At 44.3% G+C, this 25169-nt stretch overlaps 1 protein-coding gene and 1 long non-coding RNA gene across 7 annotated transcripts in view; both read left to right on the plus strand.

The window, feature by feature from the left end:
- Positions 1-25169, plus strand: part of CDK5RAP2 (CDK5 regulatory subunit associated protein 2) — a 125465-nt gene that overhangs the window by 23485 nt on the left and 76811 nt on the right. For all 6 annotated transcript variants that reach the window (XM_083422825.1, XM_083422828.1, XM_083422826.1 and 3 more), the window contains exons 8-14: positions 69-231; positions 2418-2471; positions 5260-5379; positions 5976-6059; positions 9195-9413; positions 15773-15943; positions 18785-18937. In XM_083422825.1, coding sequence (XP_083278951.1) covers positions 69-231; positions 2418-2471; positions 5260-5379; positions 5976-6059; positions 9195-9413; positions 15773-15943; positions 18785-18937 — 964 coding nt within the window. The remainder of the gene's footprint in view (positions 1-68; positions 232-2417; positions 2472-5259; positions 5380-5975; positions 6060-9194; positions 9414-15772; positions 15944-18784; positions 18938-25169) is intronic.
- On the plus strand, positions 22420-24623 carry LOC310669386. Its single transcript, XR_014507165.1, has 2 exons — positions 22420-22836; positions 23721-24623. It is a non-coding gene; the product is annotated as an uncharacterized lncRNA (long non-coding RNA).

The following is a 25169-nucleotide window of genomic DNA, read 5'->3' on the forward strand; positions in this document are numbered from 1 at the left end:
GATCTTATGTCTTTCCCTTCTGCTCTTCGTATGTCATCATCATCATGGTTCTTTTTCTGTAATTTTAGATGTATTGAGCAACTGAGTCTTTCTCTGAAAAATAAAGAAGCTTTAATCCAGTGCTTGGAAGCAGCAGAGTCCGGAAATAGATCTTTGGAGGAGAGTTTGTCAGAAGAAAAAATCCAAGATCATCCTGGTGCTTTAGTGCTTGAGAAAGAGAAGCAGCTGGAGGTGAGGACTATCAATAGGGTAGAAAGGTGGAATGCCATCCCTTGAGAAGATCCTGTTTGTCACCCTTGTTGTTTTCCCACAGTTATCTAAGGCATGACTTTTCCACTGAGCACAGGAGCAGTCTGTAAGCTGATACAGAGCTGTACTTTTGCATTTTTTTCTGCAGATACTCTTTGTTTCCCCCCCTTATTTTGTTTTTATTTTTACCTTTCTGTTCCACCTTCTTTCCAAGTCCTCACGGTGTTATACATGCATCTCCCCCTCCCCATTTTGTTCTCACAACAACCATATGAGTCAGGGCTGAGAGAAGGCAATTGGCCCAAGATAACCCTGTGAGCTTCATGGCTGAGTGGGTATTTGAACCCCGAGCTCCAAGGACCTAGTCAAATGCTTTAACAGGACACCATACAGGGGATAGCCACCAGGCTATGAGCCACTTTGCTCACTTTCTCAACTGCTTCTCATTTGGTTCCTATTGGTCCAGGCTTCTAGCAATGTAAAACAATTAATGAATTCTTTCTCGAAGGCATGGGTCACACTGCCATCAAGTTTCAGAAATGTAGATAATTAATTATTATTATTGCATTTATATCTCACCTTTCCTTCAAGGTGCTCAATATTGTGTAATATTCTTCTCCCTCCCAATTTTATCCCCACAACAAAGCCGTGAGGTGGGTTACACTGTGAGACAGTGACTAGCCCAAGGTCACTTAAGTGAGCTTAATGACCAGGTATGGATTTGAACCCAGGTCTTCCAGGTCCTAGTCAAATGCTCTAAATACTATACCACACTGGTGTACCTGTTGCTTCTATGGTCATTTCTATTGTAATGCTAGTAGTCTTTGAAAGTCATATGTTGCTGAAAAGCTGGTTAATTTGGAGGGTCAGATTGGGTCCAAAAGGAGTCATCTTTGAACCAACCCATACGTAGACCCTTCTGATGCAAATGAGGAGCTCAGTTTTCTTTTGCCTCTAAACTCGATGTGGGTGACAGGAGAGGGGATTGGGCAGAACAAGGTGGCACTTTGTATTGGCTGAGCAAGAGGCAAACTTGTTGCTGACACAACCTCCAAGGCCCACAGACATTCTGATTCCTTATATCTTTGAGGGATGCTCTGATCTTTGGATGTATGGTTTGTATCTACCAGGAACCATACATTCAATGTTATGTGCCAATTTCTGTGACACTCCCTCCCAGCTGAGATCAGACAGGCCACCTGACTGTTGAACTTCAGGTGCTTGACAATGGCTTTCCTATTTCAGCAGGTGTCTTAAGTAAGCTGTACTTATGCCTGTTTATGTAACTGACATTTTCACCTGCCCTTTTTGTTTTAAGTACCATATTGTTTTGCTTGATCTATAAAGTACTTTTTGGCTTGTATGGTGAAAAGAGGTTTATAAATATTGGTGATCGTTTTTTATTTTATTGAAAAGGGCTATTTTGTGCATACAGAACCAGGTGGTATATTGGTTTGAATGTTAGAACAGGACCTGGGAGCATTGGATTCAAATCCCCACTCAGCCCTGAAATTCACCAAGTGACCTTGGGTCAGTCACTATCCTATCAGGCTAACTTCCTTTCCTGAGTTGTAAGGAAAAAATAGGGGTGTGTGTGAACAATCACATAAGGCCATTAGAGAAATAGTTGTGTAAATATGTCATAATAATTCCCTAGTTGCATGAGGAAAGTATGCATGCTCAGTCCTTGTTTGGGTTTATGGACGCATAGGGGGCACTTCTGACTTGATTTAATTACTCTTATCCTGCTTTTCTGTCCAGGATCTTACAGCCTCTTAAATGATTTAAAACAGTAAGATGATTAAAACACTCTCATCATAAAAAGTGTGATTTCCAACCTCCCTTGATTTTTCTGCAAAGGTGCGGTGTATATTGTAGCTATAACACCTGCTCAGCTTACCCTCTTCCCCTTCTCACACTTGGGTGTATGCATGTGGACATCCTGTCTAACAAATATAGGGAGTTAAATGGAGAAGCATAGCTATGCATGTGCACAAAAGCCAGATTTTTCAAATATTAATCCTTGTGGTCTCCCGGGATGCATATTTTAATTATGTATATTTCACACATATAATGCTTTTTCTTATTGGAAATAAAAGAACCTGATAGCTGTCTACGTAGCTAATAATTGACACTGGAGTGAAAACTGGATTATTTTATTCCTTTAGGCGCTCAGAACAGAATTCTACAATGCAAAACATGACTTGGAAAAAAAGATCGCAGTACGTCTTGATTTTTCCCTTTCCTTTCTAGTTGTTGTGTGTTGGCAGGTACAACCTTTGCAAGTGTACTTTTATTCTACCATGAGTAGGAGCTGAAGCTCATGTTGTTTCCAAACAGTTTTTAACCAAGGAGAGAGCTTCTAATATTAAAAGGTTTTGCAAGGAGTGCAGTGTGTGTTGTTAAGCTTTGTCAGGCATTGGTCAGGATGGAGAAATTGCAGTCTTCCAGATGCTTATTGGACTCTCAATTACCCCAGCCAGCATGGCCCATAGTCAGGAATGCTTGGAGAACAGACATTTTCTGTCACTGTCCCCTGTCCTGTCCTGTCCTGTCCTGTCCCACTATCCCCCTGCTGCCTGCAGAGACTTCATCAGTCCTCTGCTTCCATCACCTGGAAGAGCCAGAAAGAATAAATTGTCCAGTTGAGGACACATACCACCCTCTAGGAGATGAAAACATGCTTCAGGACCCTAGATGCTAGGTAGCACAAATCTGTAGAGCACCATTTGGAATAACCTGTTGCGCCCGTGGCATCGAAGGCCTGAGGAGTGGATATTTTCCATTGATGTCCTTTCCACATGCCTTCTGCCTTTTAATCTTATGTCTGTTACACACTGGTTTTCACTTAACCACCAGCCACCTTGGAGGCTTGCAGAACAACAGAAAATAAATCGTAGAAATAAGTACTGTTTTATTTATTTTAATTTTTATATCAGGATTTATTATATAGCACTTAATCATCAAAACCTCTTAAGCTGTTTAAAATAAATTAAAAGCTACTGGTAACCTTCTTTTAACACCTGCTTTCAATGTGATAGTCTTCAAAATAAAATAATCAGTTTTAGCAGCATACATTGTAAAGTCAAGTTACATGTCAGATATGCACATCTGAGTAGGCTTGCTTAAAGAAGCAAGTTTTAAAGGTAAAGGCAAAGGTGCCCCTGACTGTTAGGTCCAGTCGTGGACAACTCTGGCGTTGCATGCTCATCTTGCTCTATAGGCCGAGGGAGCCGGCGTTTGTCCACAGACAGCTTTCCGGGTCATGTGGCCAGCATGACTAAGCCGCTTCTGGCAAACCAGAGCAGCGCATGGAAACGCCATTTACATTCCCGCCGGAGCGGTACCTATTTATCAGCTTGCGCTTTGACATGCTTTTGAACTGCTAGGTGGGCAGGAGCAGGGACTGAGCAACAGGAGCTCACCCAGTCGCACGGATTTGAACTGCCGACCTTGTGATCGGCAAGCCCTAGGCTCTGGTTTAGACCACAGTGCCACCCGCGTCCCTTTTACAGCATACATTGTAAAGTCAAGTTACATGCATGTCAGACATGCACGTCTGAGTAGGCTTGCTTAAAGAAGCAAGCTTTTAGGAGTTGTGAAAAATTCTACAGTGAAAGTGCCTGCTTAATATTCATCATAAACACAGTGGGTAACCAAATACCTTTGGGGACACCCTGGCCCTCCCCCTCCTCTACTGTGGTTCTCCAGCAGCTGGTATACAGAGGCATATTGCTTCTGATCCTGGAGCTATCGTGCAACCGCCATGACTAGTAGCCCAATAGCTTTATTGTCCCTCTATCAGTTTCTTATTCTCTTTTCAAGCCATCTGAATTGTTGGCCGGTGCTACATCCTGTGGCAGCATATTTCACACTTAATGTGCTGTGTGAAAAGAGCTTGGATGAAGAGTCTGTTTAGTTCAGCGTCCTGTCTCCCATAATGGCTGGGAAGCCCACAAGCAGGGTGGTTGCCTGGTGTACTGCCTTTGAAAACAGAGCTTCTGCTTAGCTTTTTTGGCTAGTAGACATTGATAGACCTCTCACTCACCTTTCTAAAGCCACCCAAGCCATCTCCACAGGCCTGGGGTCTTGCCATGTGGAGAAGCACATGGAAAAAGCCTCCACCTTTTATCTCTCTTGCACCACTAACCATCTGTTCAGTTCTCACAGCTAATCTGGCCTCTCATCATTCCATCAGTGAGATGCTTTTCTTCCATCCAGCAAACATGCCACAACATTGTGGAATGCAGTGGAGCATTCTGGAGGCGTTGTAGGACTGAGCCGATTCAGAATCTGTTGGATCCCAAGCCAGTCTCACTGCTGTCATGCAGTGGCACTGGGCCCAGTTGCAGTGTCAGCTCCAGGATGGCACAGCAATCGTACTGCCCCCCCCCCTTCTGCCCTGGACAGTTCTGTGAAATCCCACTTTGGCTGTGTTGTATTTCAGCCTTAAAAGGTAGGAGAATAGGCAAGAGTTGCTTTAACCACATTATAAATGTTAAGGATTGCTCCTTTTGTGCTTGACAAAATATTGGGTAAGCAGCATATATGCAGGATAGGGCACCTTTGCCAGGAAAGTTTCAGGCCTAGTTCTTATGGTGGCCAACCTGCATCTACATTGTGCCACTTCAGGCAAGAGGTGGGAACTCACATGAGAGAATGCTGCTGTGTATCTAAAATTATTTGCATTTAGAAAACAAGCTTCTTAGCGAGGGTTCTAACCTTGCCAGCTCCCTTACACATTAGTTTTCTGTATACAGATATTTCTGAGTGGAGGAACATTCAGCTACAGAACCCCCCTACCCTGCCTGCCATAGCGTGGAGTGGCCCAGCCCAGGTAGAGATTTCCTATCTCAACAGTGAAAGGCTTGTGGCAAAGCTTATGTGGTCCAAATTGCAGTTGCCCTGAGTGAGGAGCTGTGCTCTTGCTTGATGCCTGTGAAAGTATTCTTAATATAGAAAATGTGTGTCTTGAAAAAGGATAACTATGCATTTACTTTTAATCCTCAGTCACTCCAGAAGGAACTTCATGAACGAGAGATGGAGCTTTCTGTCGAAAAGATAAATGCTTTGAAACGAGACAAAACTATCCAGGGATTAGTCCTTGCTGTAAAAGTGAAAGAAAAGGAGGTACACGGATTATGTTATTCTGATAAAAATGTATTCAAGCCATGCTTGATAGTAACAGATTGAGGGAAGGGCAGGGTGGACATTCTAGGAAGTCTTGAGGGTTAAGAATACCTATTTAGAGCAAGAGAGGGGAACATTTTTCAGTCCGAGAGCCACATTAGCTTCTGGGCAACCTTCTGAGAGCAACATGCCACTGCTGAGCAGGCCAGGGGCAAAAACGGATGAAACAATGGATGTATATTTTCCCTTTCCCTTACTATCTCTGCTTTGCACCTCGGGTGTATTTGCTCGGCTGGAATGTGTCCTTAAGCTCTGATCATGCCTTTTGCTTGCATGGATGGATAACAGAGAGGGGTGTGCAAGTGTGTATGGGGAGGGCAGAGCAAAGATTGGTACCAGCCCAACCTCTGGAAGTGGGTGGGAGAGACTCCTCATTGCCCCATCCTCTCTCTGTGCAGAAAAAAGAACATTCCTGGGAAATGCTGACATTCTTTTTTCATATGGTTGTGATGATGCTTTTGTTCTTGCTGTCTCTTGGCTCTTGTGTGTCTTTCACATCCATGAGATTTCACCCCTTTCTGTGTTTTTTCGTTCAGAATGAAAAACTTTGCTCTGAAATTGAAGATTTAAACACATCATTGGCTGAAGCCACCCAGAAAATTCAGATGTGGAAATTCAAGGTGAGACAATAAGGATTATTATGGTTACTTCTGTTCCTCCACCCTGTATTTCCAGGTAGAATCAGAGAATAGAATCAGAGAAGGGACCCAAGAGTCCTCTGGTTCAACCCCCTGCAATGTAGAAATCTCAGTTAAAGCATCCATTACATATGGCTATCCAACCTCTGTTAAAAAACTTCCAAGGAAGGGGAGTCCACCACCTCTCGTGGGAGTCTGTTCCACTGCCAAACAGTTCTTACTGTCAGAAAGTTTTTTCAAATGTTTAGTCAGAATCTCCTTTCTTGTAACTTGAAGCCATTGCCTTGAGTCCTACCCTGCAGAGCAGAAAAAAACAAGCTTGCTCCCTCTTCCATGTGACAGCCCTTAAGATATTTGAAGGTGGCTATCATATCTCTGGTCCAGGGGGTCATGAAGAGTCAGAAATGACTAAATGACTGAACAACAACAACAAAAATCATATCTCCTCCTAGTCTCCTCTTTTCCAGGCTAAACATACCCAGCTCTTTCAAGCACTCCTTGAATAGGACACAGTGTTTGAGTTGTGGTCTGACCAAGGCAGAATAGAATGATACTATTACTTCCCTTGATCTGGACATTATACTTCTGTTGATGCAGCCTAGAATAGCATTAGCTTTTTTTGCTGCTGCATCACACTGTTGACTCACATGTACTGCTGGTAAGCCAGGTGTCCCACATCTTATATTGGTGCGTCTGGTTCTTCCTGCCGAAGTGTAGAAACTTACATTTGTCTTTATTGAGATTCATTTTTCTAGCTTGCACCCAGTTCTCCAATCTGTTACAGTCATTCTGAATTCTGATTCTGATTTCTGTGGCATTAGCTACCCCTTCCAGTTTGATGTCATCTGCAAATTTGATGAGCATCCCCTCAATTCCTTCATCCAACTCATTTATAAAGATGTTAAACAACAATGGGCCCAGGACAGAACCCTGCAGAACCTCTGTCACTCTTTTCCAGGATGACGAACTATTAATGAGTACTCTGGGTTCAGTCAACCAGCTACAAATACACCTAACAGTTACCTCGCCCAACCCACATTTTACCAGCTTCCTTGTGAGAATATCATGGGGGACCTTGTCAAAAGCCTTACTGAAATCAAGATACACTGTATCCACAGCATTTCCCTGATCCACCAACTTTGTTATTCTATCAAAATAATAACTTATTTCTGAGAAACCCATGCAATCACAGCATCCTTTCTAAATGCTCACAAACCAACTGTTGAATTATCTGTTCTAGGACTTTCCCTGGTATTGATGTCAAACTCACTGGTTAGCCATTGTCTTTGTTTCCTTTCCCCTCTTTTTGAAGATGGGGACAATATTTGCCCACATCCAGTCTTTAGGGACCTGCAAGAATTCTCAGAGATAATAGGCAAAGGATCTGAAATTACATCTGCAAGCTCCTTTAGTTCCCTTGGATGCAGCTCATCAGGCCCTGGAGATTTGAATTCATTTAAAGTAGCTAGGTGTTCCCTTACTACCTCTTTTCCTATTTTGCATTCCCTCCTTTCATCATCTATTCTGTTATCACCAGGTTGCGCATCACTTTCCTTTTGAGTGAAGACAGAGGCAAAGTAGGTGTTGAATAGTTCTGCCTTCTCTCTTTCACTCAATAGCATTTCTCCATCTTCCCTATGCAGAGGACCTACCACTTGCTTGTTCTTCCTCTTACTTCGGACATAGCCGATGAAACCTTTTTTTATTATTTCTAACCTCTCTTGCAACCCTGAGCTCATTTTGAGCTGTAGCCAGCCTGGTGTTCCCCCTGCAACTGTTGGCTACTCCTGTATACTCCTTCTTTGTTATTTACCCTTTCTTCTATTTCTTATACATCCCCTTCTTAACTCTCAGCTCATCTGTAAGCCCCTTATGCAGCCACACTGGTTTCCTTAGATGCCTCCCACTTTTCTTTCTTGCATTTGGGCCTTCAGTATTTCTCCTTTAAGAAACTCCCATCCTTCTTGGACTCCCTTCTCTTTGAGTATTTCTAACCATGGGATCACACTCAGTAGCTCCTTCAGCTTTTTGAAACTGGCCTTCTTAAAGTCCAGAGTATGTATCCGACTACGTTCCTGAAACCCAGGAGAACATGATCACTTCCTCCCAAGTTTCTGAGCACTTCCACTTCATCAATCATTTACTCCCTATTGGTGAGGACCAGGTCCAAAATAGATGATCCCCTTGTTAGTTCTTCCACTTTCTGGGAAATGAAATGGTTAGTGTGAGGCCATGGAGGCATTTGTCAGACCTTACAGACTTGGCAGAGTTTGGGCTTTTATTTTTTGCCGATGGGCTATTTATTGCTGATGGGCCTTTGGAATTGGTAAGATTAGTTAATAGATCTGTTAAGTCACTGTTGCTAGAAGCTCTGACTGGTTTTTTGCCTATCCCTCACTGTGGGCTAATGTGCTTTCTTTTGACAGACCAGGGCAGAATCATTTCCTGGATTACCCCAGCAGGGACCCAGTTGGGTCCCTTGGCAGTGGGTCTTGGTAACCTCCCTAGGTAGACGTCTAACTGTGCTTTTGTGGATTGTAAGAATAATGTTTTTAGAAAGAATCCATGGCTTGTATATTACTCTGTGGTAGCCAATCTGTGTGGGGTGTACCACTTCAGAATGCAGATGAGGGGTGGTGGGCTCATATGATAGAATCCCTCCCCATAAAAATATTCCCTGCATGCAGAAAGCTAGCACATTTGAGGAAAGGAAGAGAGTAGGTTTTGTTAATTCTAAACAGATCATCTTCTCCTTTTCCTTAGCCTAATAGCTCACAGTTGTGAGGCTAGACATAAACAGAAAGCCCACCTGCAAGTTTTTGTTGTATAGTAGAAACTTGTCTGATGCTAAAATTACTTGCCCTAGGCAAGCAGCTAATAATAAGCCTGCCTTTAGAAGTCTTAATATGTTCCTGAATGTCTGTTCTACAAGCTTCATTTGGAGAATATTTGTGGCTAGGCTCTTTCGCAAAACAGTTTGGGCAACAGGGCTTGTCTTGCATTTGTGACATGAAAACTATGTTGATGTAGAGCTGTGAAAGGCATGAAAATAAAAGAGAAAGTTGTCCTCTATATTGCATGACTTGTGCTAACTGAAGTCACTGCTTTTTTTTCTAGGGTGTTGAAGATCCTCAGACTCTCTTGATGGAAAAAGAAAGTCTCCTGGCGGATTTGCGTTCTGAAAACCTGACCAAAGATCTAGAGAACCATAATCTTCAAAGGAAAGTTAAGAAAACCGAACAAGAGTTGCATGATTTGAATCTTGAGAAAGAGACATTGGTAAAGGAACTAGAAGAGGCTCAGCTACAGAAAAGTAGAAGTGACAAAGCCATTAATGTTAGTATTCAATTTTCCCTGTGTTTAAGAAATGCAGTTAAAAATAGTTTGCATAATTTGTAACTTCCTAAACATGAATATGAGTTGAGAGCAGGGAGAACTCACTGGAACTCAGTTCTGGCACCTCTCAGGTGGGCACCATTGCCATTCTAAGAGAACAAGGGAGGTATTCATGGTGAGTTCCGGCACCTCTTTTTCTCAAAAAAGGCTACTGCCACCTCTACTTTGGAGATAAAAGGTAGTCCTCTTGCAACCCCTCCCAGACTTCTGCTTACTCATTGTACCCACACAAATAGAACCTGTTACAAAAGGTTGAAGTTTGTGCTGCTTCTGTTCTGGCTGCTTCAATCCATTCCACTCCCTGCCCCCTACACATGGGTCTAACAATTACTCTAATGTGAGTGGAAGTGAACTTTCATTACCTCCTCAGTTATTTTTCATCCAGCCCTGTTTCCTTCCTGAATCAGAGTTGGTTTAGAGGACAAAAGTTTGAATAACTGAGCCTTGAGAGGTGATGTGCGAGGGGATTCAAGTACTCTCACTTGTTTTCTTGTTAAAATGAACACACCGTATATGTGACCTGGTCCAAAAGTGGCTAATTTATGTGGTGTCAGATCTGGTTTAGCCCCTCATTCCCCTCAAGGCCACTTGTAATATTACTTAAAGCCAGCAGAGGGGTCTCTCTGTCCACAGATCCAAGGCATCTCCCTCTCTCTGCCGTAATCCACTTATATATGATAACTGAATTACGGATGCAGTCTCTTGTCTGCTGGTTCTCTGATTCTCTACTCCACTACGGGGTGAACCTCTGAGACACCATCGAGACAGCCTCTATCATTAAGACCAGGAGTTGGCAACGATGGAACGTTTATAATAGTCTGAAGATAATTTTCAGTGTCTGCATTTACCATAGTCTGCATATCTGTTTTGCCATCATAGCAGGCACCAAACTATAGTGGCTTGAATGTGTTATTCTTTATTCAAAAAATGGTTCTCTTAAATGTGAAAAAACTTTGAGCTACCCTTTGAAAATCATTATGTATTTGGTGTGTGGAAAAAAGATAGTAAGAATATGAACATAGGGCTTCCAACTCTGCCTTTTTTTTTTTTTTTTGGAGGAATAGACTATTGCAGCTGGTATTGGCCTGTGTACTGACATGACATCTAGTTAGTGTGCTAATTTTTGCTTCAGTTCCTCACCAGTGCTGGCATGTTCACTGCTGCCTTAGGAGCATAGGTAGTTGCCTTGTACTGAATCATACCACTGGCCCATCTAACTCAGTACTGTATGCACTGACTGGCAGCTGCTCTCCGGGATTTTAGGCTGGATTTGTTATTGTGTGTAAGGGCTGGCTGCAGATTTGCCCAGCAGAATTATTTGTACCTACCTTGGCTTGAGCTAAAGTTCCTAGGATTTTTCAAAACTTGTATTCAACTGATGTACATTTGTGGTGTGGACATGCTGGCTGTATTTGCATGTCGCAGTAGACCATGGTTTAGTACAGGGGTGGGTGACCTTCAGCTCAAGGGCCACATTCTCTCAAAGGCATCCTTTGGCGGGGTGCATTCCAGTGCTAGGCATGGCTAGATGCAAAAGTAGGCAGAGCAACAGACGTGACTCTTTACCTTTGTACAGGAGGTTACATTCCATGCATGCACAAGCCAGAGATTTATACACACCTCCATCTATCCACCTGCACCTCTATCCATCCAAGTAAGCAAGGTGCGTTGTCACATTTCAAGGACATATTTCGGCCAGGCAAAAGCACTTGAGGAGGGCTTACATCTGAGATCTTATAGAACTGCTGCCTGTCAGAGTAGACTACAGGGCTAGATGGAGCAATGGTCTGATCCAGGGGTCAGCAAACTTTTTCAGCAGGGGGCCAGTACACTGTCCTCAGACCTTGTGGGGGGCTGGACTATATTTTAGGGGAAAATTGAACAAATTCCTATGCCCCACAAATAAGCCAGAGATGCATTTTAAATAAAAGCACACATTCTGCTCGTGTAAAAACATGCTGATTCTCGGACCGTCTGCAGGCCGAATTTAGAAGGCGATTGTGCCAGATCCAGCCCCCGGGCCTTAGTTTCCCTACCTATGGTCTGGTCTATATAAAGCAATTTCATGTGACTGTCCCTTCTGCTTTTTCCAAGGATGACAAAAAGCCTGGAATGAGAGGATTAAGGAGTTATCTCTCAGGATTTCCACAAGGCTGAATTCATCATTGTGCCACTTTATGACCTCTTAGCTCTTCCCACAGATGTTTGCTCAGAGGACCAAAGTCCTTGCTAAATGATCTGCAGCATCCTCAAAAATTGAAGCCTGATCATCTTTTAATGCGGCCTGCTGTATCAAACACCAGAGCCACTGCTGTGAGTTGAATGCATTTCACCGGAAGCCTGGATGTGAAAATGTTTGCCCATTGAACAGGCAGGCAGGAGTAAAGAGCACACGGCAATATTTTCCTTATTAGACAATTTGGAACCCATTTGAGGGCTGTGATGCAAAATCTCTGTGAACGAGCTCAGCCGCCCCTGTTCTATTAACGTTAGGCAAAATGGTTGCTGTGCTGTGTTGCCAGCCCATAAAACTTTAACAAAATGAACCGTGCCAGGTTTTTTTTTTTTTTTTTTGCTCCTTTACATCAAATTCTGAATATAGAAGGGAAATCTGAGCTGCTGGCTGGGAAATTAAATGATCTCTAAAATAGAATCATTGTAGAATCAGTGGTCCTTACACATAGTTGGGTAGAAAAGCCACACTGTTGCATATCCATGGGGAATCAGTGGGGAGCCGGCTGTGCAATTGCCTGCTCCCATCCTTCTTATAGGCCCAAGCCAGCTGCTTCTCCTCCTCCTTGTGCCACATGCACTTCAAGGGGGCAGGTGAGCAAGGAGTGATAGTGAGGGGGAAGGGGGAGGGCTCCAGGGCAGAGGCAGTTTTAGGGTAGTGCAACTAGTGTGGTTGCACTGGGCGCCATTCTGTAGGAGGTGTCAAAACAATGCTATAGAGCAGAGCATGAGAGGTGGGGACTGCGCCAAATTTTAGCTTGCACAGGGCACCACTGAAATTTGAGAGCCCAAAGCCTGCCACTGCCAGGGGTTGACAGTGGGCGCTCTGTTGAGGTATGGACCTTGACCGGTGGTGACTCCTGAAGCTTTGATACAAGGCCGGAGTGAGAAACCTCAGGAACCAGGGTCAAATATGGCCCTCCAGGCCCTTGAACACTGATAGTGCCTTTTGCTTGTTTAGATGGGGGATAGACAGGGGTGTATGGATTGAAAATGGTGTATAAAAGCACAAAATGTACATTTTTTTGTTTCACCCACATTTGCCTCTGGCCCCACCTACCTCTGCCATGTGATCCCTGGAAGGTCGCCCGAAAAAAACTTTGGCCCTTGAGCTAAAATATGCTTATCAGCCCATGGTGTAAGGGAAACAAAGCAGCCTGTAGCAAGTCTCAGGAACTAAAAATGGAGGCTGCAGCAGTCCATGGAAGACCACGGGCCAAAGAAGCAAAGGATAAAGCCAAGGGGAAGGAAGCTGAAATGTGTTAGTTATGAGCCTAATCTGTTACGATTTTAGAGCTTTTAAATTTATGCTGTGTGAGTGTGTGTGTGTTCTTTGGGGGAAGTCTTGTGCTCAACTCTGATTCAGAGTCTTGACAGTGGCTGGATTTTGGAGTCATGACACTAATAGGCTGCACAGTGAGCTTCGTGGTGGGTTTTAACCTGATTTTTTCCTTTCTAAACCCAACAATATATAATTGCTATGTCACAGTAATTTCCATTTTCTCTCCTTGGGCCGGGTTTGAAGGCGGATTAATCTTATCTGTAGGAACTAGAATGATCCTGAGCATATGGCTACTTACGCACCAAAAAACTTGTTTCTGGCATCCAGAATATTTTCAGTATTAAGGCCAGTTAATTAGCTCTACCCAGTTGTATTCTGTGTACTTGACTCAGTGCTACTATGCTGCATCTGTGGAGTGGATTGCAGATTTTAGTGTGCTTTTTGCTTTTTGTTTTACTCTGAAGCAGTTAACATTTTGGGGCTTTGGGTGGATTTCACAGATGTTAGGAAATCGCCAGAGACGATGGAAGAAAATGGAGCCTTGCAGATGACACAAAGCTCCTCTGACAAAGTATTAAAAGAATTTAGTAGGAAACACAAGTGGACCTTTGGGGTACACGCAGCAGAGCTTTAGTCTTTCTTTAAGCAAATCCCCAAATTCAGGAATTCTTCCAAGCCATTGAGTCTGCAACACATTTTCCAGCAGCTGATTAATAATGTGCATCTACCAAATAACATCTGGTTTAATAAGGTGCATCTACCAGTAACTGTCCGTCATCTTTGATCAAATGCTTGGGAATAGACAATAAGTCAATGTGTTGGATATATTATGTGATGGTTGTCCCACCACCCCTGTCCTCAATCTTAAACTGAAAGGGTTGGGAGCTTAATATTTTAATTATTCATTCTTTTCCACCTTTTTTCTATTTGACCAATGGGGAGGACACTTCTCTGACCTTCAGTCTGAATTCTTTTAAGAATGGCTTTCCCATTCATTTTCTAAATTCAGTCATTATTCATCACAGAGCACTCCCTGGAAAAATGAGTTGTGGTGGTCAGGAGGTATTTGGCAGAAAGCATCTCTCATGGAGAATTGGCTCATTCTGTTTGTTGGGACATAGAGACCACTCACTTTCTTTGTAAGTTTGGGTCGTTCCATTGGAACCTGGTCCCTGAAAAGAAAATACATTTCAGTTAAGATAACATAGTGTTTCATTAGTAGAAGGGACTCCAAAATCACTCAACTTGTTTAACCAAAAAACCCGGGCTGTATAATTGGGATCAATTAATTTTCTTTATTTAGGAAGCTGCATAATGCCAAGTCAGATTGTTGGTCCATCTAGTTCAGAATTCTCTACACTCACTGGCAACTGATCTCCAGGATTTCAGGCAGGAAGTCTCTCCCACTGTTCCTGGAGATGCTGGGTACTGAACCTGGTGCGTTCTGCTTGCAAAGCAGATTGTCTATCACTGAACTATCAGCACTTTCCCTTTGTTCCATGTATATCCCACTTTTTCTTCTATGAAAGATCTTGAGGCATATTCGTGTTCCTGTGTGGTCTTGTGTTCAGATAAAACTATAACGCCAGAATTCATTAAAAATGCCCGCCGTGGTGAATGCCTTCAATGGCATGAAGCCAAGCACCTGGGCGATCTTCTTGATAGATAAGGGTTGTACGTGAACAGTGTAATGGCTACTAATTGTCATGGCTAAATATGATCTCATGTCAGTTGCTGTGGATCACAAGCAGTGGAATGATGCTCATTGAAGGTTTGTCAATTCAGACTGAATGATGCACTGCCCAACCAATCACCCTCTGCCTTCCGCCATTCCTCCTTATTACAACTGGTCCAGGAACTGCAGTGACTGTCAACTTCCTGCTTTTCAGTGTTGCCCTTTGTAAATATCAGTTGGGGATGGGAACAAACCCAGAATTAATTAACTGCATTTATTATTAGCTTTAACTTCACAAGTCAGTTGATCCATCTTCATCTACTGTTGACCTCCCTGCCTTTTGCCCTATTAGTCCCAATGAACATCAGTCTCCATTTGTGCTGCTCTTGCATTCATGTCCTGCTATTTGGTTGCTTACTGAGAACAATTCTGGAGCATACAGGTGTTTGGTTCTGATTCTTATGTTTTTCTGCAGTGGAAAATAATAGGTGTGAATTCAGATTGGGGAAATAGTTTATTTTTAAAATTTATAAATTATGTTTAATGCTTCTTGTTTTGATGTCTTCTAAAATACAAGGGGCTGCTGCATCAAACTAATTTCTACTCAGAGTAGACCCAATAAAATAAATGGACCTAGGTTAGTAACGAGCATTAATTTCAGTGGGTCTACTGTGAGTAGAACTAACATGGTTTAAAAGCTTCAGAGTAAGTGTGGTGTATTGGTTACAATATCAGACTAGGACCTGGGAGACCAGGGTTCAAATCTCCACTTATTCTTGAAGCTCACTGGGTGACCCTGGGCTAGTCAGTCTCTGAAACCAAGCATACCTTACAGCATTTTTGTGAAGATAATATGCGAGGCGGAGAACCATGCACACCACACCTTGAGCTTGGAGCAAAAGTAGAGTATAAATGGGATAAATGAATGAAAAAAAAATCTTTAGAATGTCTGGGAATGTAAAACAGTAAAAAGTTAACCCTAACTTTAGCTGTTACTTAAAAGGATTTATTTCATCTTTGTTTCAGCTCACAGTCGTCCCCCCCCCCCTTTCCTTTCCTTTACTTGATTCACTTATGTCTTCTCTCCCCCATGTTCTCTTTCTTGGTTAGGACCTTAGAAACCAGCTAGAGAAATTTCATGATGAAATGGCTGACAAAGAAAAGGCCCTTGAGCTTCATTACAGTGTTCTTTTGAGTGAAGGCAATCAGAAATTGCAGAGCCAGGAATTAGTCATCACACACCTCACAGCCAGCATTGCTCAGAAGGATGAGTTACTCCAGGTAGGAATATTGGAGCAAAACTGAAGTGCAGGATTTTATACAAGGGTGTTTAAAATGTTTACAATTGCTCCTTGTTCTTTTTACCATATATGCTGTTTTAGTTCACTACTTTTGATGAGAGTTGTGGCATGTTTCACAAAGTCTCATGTTGCAATAGTGGAGAATGGGTTGCTCTCTAGATGCTGTTAGACCTCAGCTCCTATCAGCCCCAGCCAGTATGGCCAGTTGTCAAGAGATTATGGGAGTTGTAGTCAAGCGGCATCTGGAGAGTCACAATGGGTTTCTTTCGGATGGGGACAAAATACAGGAGAGGTGCTGGTGCTCACATTCACATTTTCATGTGCTCTGAGGTGGCTTAAGAAAATTCCCATAAATCTGCTATCTTCTCTACTAAACTTCTGTTTTCACAGTTGGATGGAGTATTGCAATTGTCTGGTCCTTCCAACCACTACGCAAACTATATTTGTGTAATTGCATAAAAGGTGCTTAAAATGTGTTGGAAAGGAAGGGTCATAGTCAGTACTTTTCCCCAAGAAAAGTAGGTGCGTGAGCTCGCTATGAAGTTGTTATAGTAAGTTGCCAGGCGACTCTGGGCAGCTTTGAAAGATGCCGGTTTGACAATAGCTGCATTCATCGCCTGCAGAGGTGCTAAAAACTATGGCAAGCTGTTTGCCAGGCTCAGGGGTTTTCAACTTTTTGAGTCTATGGCTCCCTTGAGCAACTACAATCTTTCTGCAGCACCCTTGTGGGGCTCAGGAGCCCAATTATGTTATCCCTTGCCTGCAGAGTTGGCAGCCCCTGAACCCTTTTTGAACACCCTCCCTTGTGGAGTGTTCCCTCAGCCTCCTCTCCTCTCCCCTCTCCTTGGGAGTTCTCTGGGCAGCCACTGCAGCCAACCCTGGCCTCTGAGATACTCCTCACCCCAAAGAGAGGCACCTCCTCACACAGCTCCACATGGATCTGGGAACATGATGTCCCCAACCTTAACAGCCTGATGGAGACTGGCCGAAGGTTAATATGAGACCCCCATCTTACTTTGGAGGCAGCAGTAGCAGCAGCAGATGCTGCTGGGCCCACATGGTGGAAAGGCTCCCCTTCGGTGCCAGCCACTCAGCTCCCAGGCAGGGGAAAAGGTCAGTACAGCGCCTGCCTGCCTGCCTGCCTGCCTGCTTGGCCTCCCACTTGTCTGTCCATTCCCAACAGCAAGGGCTGGTGGACTGGCTGGCTGGCCTCCCTCACCCACTTGCTTGCTTACTCCGAGGTCACCTCAGCTCCTGGCAACCAGCATCCCCTGGCCAGCCCCAGAGGTACCATTTGCCTCCAGAGCTTGTAGCCAGGGCTGCTACAATAAACAGCCGTCCAAGCCTTTGGGAGGCAGAGACGTGAGAGGGCATCAGAGAAGAGGGAAGGAAAGAGGGACAGAGGACAATGTTGCCCATGGCACCCCAACCATCATGAAAAGCACCCCAGAATGCCATGGCACACTGGTTGAAAACCACTGGCCTAGCTAGTTGGGGTGTCGCCCCTGGTTCTGTTGAAGGTCAAATAAATGCACCACCACCTCCGTCATTCTCTTTGATTCAGGCGGATGACTAGGGCAGCTTGGAAGAGCCCTCGCACAAACGTTTGTGCATGTGTGCAGTGTTAGAGGCCTGACTGGAAAGTTCACAATCCACCGCTGCTACATGGGAGACAGATTGAAGAAAACGAAATATAAATTGGCCCTGCTCTAGATCTAGGAATGGCTAGGAACTAGGTGGAGTCAGATCTAAAAAAAAAAAGTGTAGACTCGCGCATGCTGGCCAGTTTCTGATTTGACATGAAATGTTTGTTTTGGGCTTCTTAAAGGTAGAGGTAAAGGGACTCCTGACCGTTAGGTCCAGTCATGACCAACTCTGGGGTTGCGGCGCTCATCTCGCTTTACTGGCCGAGGGAGCCGGCATACAGCTTCTGGGTCATGTGGGCAGCATGACTAAGCCGCTTCTGGCGAACCAGAGCAGCGCACGGAAACACCGTTTACCTTCCCGCCAGAGCAGTACCTATTTATCTACTTGCAGTTTGACGTGCTTTCAAACTGCTAGGTTGGCAGGAGCAGGGACCGAGCAACGGGAGCTCACCCCGTCATTGCGGGGATTCGAACCGCGACCTTCTGATCGGCAAGTTTGGGCTTCTTAAAAGTATGTAAAAGCAAGAAGTGGGTGAGGAGTGTGTGGCCCGCAATGGCACCCACCTGAGGTGGCAAAATTGCTCTGGTGAGTTTTGGCCAAAAACCTGCTAGTCTTAATTTAGTGGGTAAAGCATAGACATTGCAAGCAGAAGGCCCTAAGTTCCAGCTCCAAAATCTCTAGAGAGGGTTGAGAGTCTCATGTCTGAAACCCTGGAGAGATGCTGCCAGTCATTGTAGACAATTGTAGGCTGGGGCTAGTGAGAGTTAGTGTCAAATAGCATTTGGTGGGCACTGGTTTGAGAAAACCCTGGTTTGGGAACTCTCACCATCTGAAGTGTGGCAGATGGCTTCTGAAAAAGGACTTTCAAAGTGGTGGTGCTCCAGATTTGGAATGTTACCATCTTCCAAAGATACCTACCTGGTACCTACTTTGATGGCCGTTTTGGCATCAGATTTTTTTTGTTTTGTTTTCCAGGCTTTAGAAATGTTTAATCCATTTTATCTGTGCTGATAGTTTTCGCTGTTTAGGATTTGCTGCTTTTATCATGTTGTTCTTACGTTGTTGTATTTAATTCTTTGTAAGCCACCCTGAGACCTTGCTTGAGGGGCTGGATGGAATTCTTCTTCTTCATCATCATCATCGTTGTGACATGTATCTATCTTGTTTTCCTTAGAAACTTGATGGAGTGATTAAAGAAAAGGTCATGGAGTTTCAGACTCTTTTAAAAGATAAAGAGGATCTTCAGAAGCAGAATGAAGATTTAGAAAAGGAGAAGTATGCTGCCCAGTCACAACAGCCAATGATCCAGATGATCTCAGATTTAGAGGTAGGTTTGACACTTAAAAAAAATATTTTAAAAAAGAAAAGGCTACTGGAGATTACTGGTTGGGGTTGTAAATGGTTTTAACTGATTTTAATTTTGTATTTTTCTATTGTTGTGAAGTCAAACTGTTGGAAGGTTACAGCATCTGCTGTGGCTGCAGAGACTGATATGGGAGAGACTTGTTTTGTTGCAGCTGGGACAAATGAAGGAGTAACGTTGTGCTACTGAAGTTGCACCATGGCATTTTTTCTCTTTGTGATCCTCCCAATGGTCATTCTTCATCTGGTCACTGCTATGGATGCATGACCTGACCTGACTGCAGTTGCCTGTAAGGAATTTCCACATGGCAGGGTTGATGTTGCCAATTTTCATGTCTCGTTTGCAGACATTTTTGTAATGGGCCTGGTGCCCAAATTCACAGAGAGACCCTGACTGAAACCAGCTCCTTATAGAACACATCCTTTGGGATCCTGCCATCTTCCATTCTATGGACATATCTAAGCTGCTGAGACAGGAGTGTGAACATGCTCTGAATGTGGGCTTGGGAGAGCACATTTTTGTTTGAGACTGTCATGTCTTCCTGATGCAGCACATCTGGAAGGCACTGAGGCATCACTTCTAGCAGTTGCAATTTGCCCACAAAGCAGTGTGCTCAACATGCAAGCCTGGTAGATCTTCACCTTGGTCATTAGCATCACATTTTCCCATACCATTTTGGAGGGATGAGCCATTGCTGTAGCTTCCCTGTCAATACTCTTGTCTAGCTCACTGTCAGTGAGAAGGCTGTTGGTTATGGTGGAACCCTGGTAGACAGAATTGTCTGCCACCTCAAGCATGTGGTCAGCACCACTGTTTGTAGGGAAGGCGTCTGAAGATGAGCAGTCATATTGGACAGTGCTACACATGCTCTTGTGGAAGGGCATGATCATCTTGTGAAGCTTGGATGGCATCCTATCTTACTGAACTGTGTGAAGGGTCCTTTTCAGCTGATGAGGTCAAAGGCCATCGTCATTTCTTTGGAGATGTACAAGGGGCAACTCTGCTCTCTGCATTTCTCCTGCAGCTGGCTCAGTGAGAAAATAATGTTGACTGTTGACCTCTCAGTTCTAAAGCTGCATTATGACTCAGGATAGACCCTATCAGTGAGTGACTGTAATCTGTTGAGAACTACATGGGTGATGGCATCCCCCACAGTACTTAGCAGGGAGATTTCATGGTAGTTCTTGCAGTCATGAAAGCCACCTTTGTGCTTGTAGAGGGTCACAATGCTGGAGTTGCACATTTTTTGTGGCACAGATCCTCGTTCCCAACTCCACAATAGCAGGCTGTAGCAGTGTGTCATGAAGGAGGAATTGAAACCAGCTCTTATCACTTCTGTTAGGATTCCAACTTGTCCTGAGGCTATACCACATGCCTGAGAGTTGGTGGCATTCTTCAGCTCATCAAGGGAGGGAGGGACATCCAGCTCTTCCAAGACAGGCAGAGTCTGGATACTGTTGATTGCTGGGTCAGAGACCATGTTTTCCTGCAAGTATAGTTCTTGATAGCAATCTGCCCAATGCTTTACCTGTTTGCTGCAGCCTTCATACATTTTGCGAGTGTTGCCAAAGTCAGCAACAAGTTGAATGCTCTGATGCAGCTTTAGCCATTAATCACTGGCACATTGTCTGGGAATCTGCTGGGCATCACCCCATGTGTGATGATCGTCCCTAACTCTGGCATTGAAATCTCCTAGCAGGAATAGGTCTTTGCAGTCTGGGACCCATCTGATAGGCTGGTCTAATTCCTAGGTCCTTGGTCTGTATGTCAGAGCATGTAATGGGGGAGTAGACACTCAAGATGTTAATTTGACCAGAGGTAGTTGAGAGGTGGAGGGAAAGCAAGTGTTCTGAGTCCTTGTTTGGCGATTCTATTGCAGACAGATGGAGTTCCTCATTGTGAAGCCTACGCTGTGAGTATGTGGCTCATCTCCTTGCTCCCAAAAGGTGTAGTTCTTTTCTTGGAGACAGCCATTTGAAATGAGTCTGGTCTCCTCCCATAAAGCAGAAACATCAATGTTGAGCTCATTTTCACCTCATGGTCAATGATGACCATCTTCCATGAGTTATTGACTAACAACAGGTTGGTGGACAAGCCAGGACACATGGCCCTGATATTCCAGCTTGATAGGTGCAAGAGGGTTTGTATCTTTTCTTTTTGCCAGGTGCAGAAGCTCAGTCCCCTTGCTGAGTGACACTCTGAGTGCCAAGCACCCACTGAAGCAGGTGGACAGTGGTGGGTCAGCATTTTATTCAGTGGGGATTTCCCAGCTCAAGGCAGGCAGTAACTGACCAGTGAAACATGTTTATGTGTCCATTGGCCAAAGCAACATGTAGCACTTGTACCATATGCCAATCAAGTTGAGCTTACAGCTCATAACCGCTGCCTCCTGCATTGTTTTTACTGCTCTCTCCCCCCCCCCCCCACTTCTCCCAAAGATGTCCCACAAGGCAATGAGTACTGATTTTTTCTTGGGGTTTATTCCCAAAGCCTTTCTCACAAATGAGTATAGGCACAAGGCAGGGGAGGTTTAGGACCAATCCTTTAGCCCATTATCCTAGATGGGCTATCTTCCCAGGTTGATGAGCCCCATCTGCCCCTTCGGTGGGGGGAGTGGAGTATACATGTCTTTAAGGCATGTGCTGATTCCTTGGGAATAGCTAAATAATAATAATCTCCCTAGGCCCCAAGTACAGTGTGGATGTACCTTTATGTTGGTTTGTGCAGCTGTCTACATCATTGATTCAGATGAATATGAGACCTGTAGTGGGACCATGCAGCTGGCTTTACACTGAGGAAGTGGCATTGCCTCTTCCAGGCCCACTTCCTGCAATTTCTGTCTAGTGGTATAAAGCACTGCAGAAGGCATCTATTTGGCTTTCTGATAGTTCAGATTACATTTGAACATCTCGCCACAACACCAAGGGCAATAAATTTGCTTGTACTTGGAGAATGCTGTCAAAGGTCTGGTTGCAGATTCCTCATAGAGAAGAGTGCAAGAGATGGGTGGAATTACAGAAAACATGTCTAGTTGTGTAACTGGTGGAAATGGCAAAGAAAAAAAGATCAGCGGTATGTTGCAAAGGAGGCATTAGGATCAATGGGATGCTGTTGAAGCTGAGACTAGAGTGTCAGCCTTAAATGGGCTACTAAGGAGGAGGTGCGGCAGGAGTGATTCTGCAGAAGAAGGGATTAATTAATTAATTAGCTGAAGCTAATGGAAGACACTTGGCACTGCTGAGGCCGCCTGAGCAACAGTAAAGGATCTACAGGTAGAAGTAACCCTAAGCCAAGTACTTGTTCCTTCAGAGGGCGTGTAACTCCATCAAGAGCAGGCAACCACCCTTCTATCTTGTCTAGGGAGCCACCCACTACCAGTGCCTCGGTCTTATCTGGATTGAGCTTCAGTTTGTTGGCTCTCATACAGTTCATTTCTGAGGCAATTCTCCAGGATGGAAGAGGGACTGGCATATGGCACAGTCACCAACTGCTTGTGCTGTGTGCGCCTTACCTGGTGTCCCCACACCATACCTGCCACTACCGTCAACCACTGTGTGATTGGGGTCCTTCTGCTCTTTCCTGCTCCTCTCTTCCTGGAGCATGACTTGGTGTGTTCTTTGAACTTAAATGAGGCTCACTTAACCAAAGCTCATAAAAGTCATGTTTCACTCAAGGGTTCTGCAAATACACAACTTTTGTGTCCTGTTTACTGGGTAGGATGACTTACTCTTACTTGAAAAAATGTGTGTGTGTGTGTGTGTGTGTGTTTCTATTTCTATGGAATCCTTTGACCTGGACACCTTGATTGTCAGCCCTTCCCTGAGTCAAAGACCCCATGGATGGCATTGCCTACAAACTAGCTGGTAAGGGCTTTATCATTGTCTGTGAAGTGGTGTGGATCTGGGCAAGGGTTGTTGTAGGATTCAGGAGCAAGCAGCAATCACACCTTTGCCCTTTAATTTGGGGGTAGAAGTCAGGTGTACTTGCTTCACTGGTGTGCTCCCCTCACCAGATTGTAGAATGGAGGCAACAAACAACTGAAGGGTATGGGAGCCCAGAGTGTTTTCAGACTGAGCTTTCACTGCTCGGGAATGGGAAGGGGTGGCGACAAGGAGAAAGAGGTGAAGGAAGATATTTATATTGTGTTGGAAGGATAGGGTTTCTGTCCCTGTTCTCTTGCCCAGTTGTTTGTGTGATGTGTGCATGCATTCTGACATTAACTGAAGGTCCTGCCTGCTGTCCTTTCCTCACAATCTTAAATCATGATTCTCCGTTCGGAACAACCCTGTTATTGGCCTTATAGCTGGTCAAAGAAGAGATCCTTCATGGGGTTCTTCTCCCTCCCCCTTCCCCTTCTGGGTACCCAGCACCACACGTGTGTGTGGTAGCACACAAATACAACGTGCGTAAATGGGGAATTGCGTGTACTTGCAACACAAGGACACAGGCCATGCAAACAAACTGTTTAGCACAAATACAAGCCACATGGCAGATTCTATGACACATAACAAGCTGCTCCATTATAATTTGCACTGTGCTTGTGACCTTTTTAATGTTTAGAGACATTAATGTCTTAGAGACATTGTGTGCATTCGGGGCAGGGATAAGTCCCATGCATAGAGCTGGAGTACTTAAATTGCTGTAGCTCTAGAATTATAGGCAATGCACCAAAGTTTATTCATGTGGCCAGAGCTTTGCACCTGATGTTTTCTAGGTTGGAAGTTGATGTTCTTTGTTGTCATTGCAGTGATGCAGATGTGCTGGAGTGATTGAAATTGATGCAGCCCGCCAGTTGTTGCTGAGTCATCTCAACTGTTCAAACTTATGTGGGCGATTTTTTCTCCCCTTCTGAGCATGCCCTGTCTTTCAAAATTGCCATGAACACATTGCACTCAGCCTCTCAGAAGTGATTGATGTTGGGAAAGTTCTTGTCAGGGTTGACTTCCTTAGGCAAGGCAGGTCTGTTTCTGTAAATGAGATTGGTCCCTTCCCCCTATCTACACACTTGAAACATTCCCAAATTCTTCTTTGTGTACACTGGCTAAGAATATATCTTATTGTTAGTTTTATAGAGCACCACCTACATCAGGGGTGGGGAACTTTGGCCCTCCAAGTGCTCAGCTCCAACTCCCATCTGTCTTCACATTCATCATGCTAGCTTGGGCTAATGGGAGTTGTAGTTCATCAACACCTGGACTGATTTATGAGCACAGTGCTTCATAAAGTAGTAGCATTCAGGCCTCTGCCCTGTGGGACTTACAATCTCTCACTCATCACAGGGGAGGGAAATGGAGGCAGGGGTGAAAAGGGAAGGATTCCACTGTCCAATTCTTCATACCATAGCTTAAAGAAGAAGTGGAGATTTCCCAGTGGAATTGGGGGGTGCATGGTGGCCTGCTCCTGTGAACACATATAGTGATGTGCACCATTCATCAACACGCTACTATTTTTATGGGAGATCCTTCCTCTCCCATCTGAGGTTATAGCCCTCCCTGTGCTAAACAGTGTGGGGCATGGACTTTCAAATGATTGGAAGGGCATGTTGCAGCTCCTTGTGATGTAGTTCCTTCTCCCACTTCAAATTATTTTGAATTGTGAAATAACACCAACAAGATCAAATGTTAAAAACCAATTAAACACTTAAAATGCATATGTGTTTATGTGTTGTATTTGTAATATCGCTACGACAGCTGCTTCTCAGCATTCCACTTGTCACTTAGGAGCAAGGCCACCTGCAATCAATCCCCCAGGTAGAGTGTCCTGATTTTACTACAAAGAAATGACCCAGTGGGGTGATCCTCGTTTAGTGCCACGTATTTCAGGATGACTCCACCAGGGCAGAAATCGGCTGTCAATGGCAACCTCTATATAAGTAAGCTTCTCTTCTGGAAACCAGATGCAGTTAAGGCAGAGTTGTTCTTCATGGGCGGACCTAGCTAGCCAACCTTCTAGCTCCTCCATATGACTGCTCTTCTCCAGGTGCATCAGAAAAAGGCTGGGGGCGCTAACATTCCCAGCCAACAATGTTAAAAAGCCAGAGTACATGCTCAGGATCTCTTAAGATATAAGGCATCACCCAACTGCATTCATGATTTGAAATCTGCACTTTTGCTTAGGAATATGTTCTGGGCCAGGGTGGGGGGCATGGAGGATGGTTTGATACTAACAAGAATTTCAAGATTATGAAAATTTGACA

This window comes from Podarcis tiliguerta (genome assembly GCF_965153285.1).
Source record: "Podarcis tiliguerta genome assembly, chromosome: Z".
NCBI classification, from domain to species: Eukaryota; Metazoa; Chordata; class Lepidosauria; order Squamata; family Lacertidae; genus Podarcis; species Podarcis tiliguerta.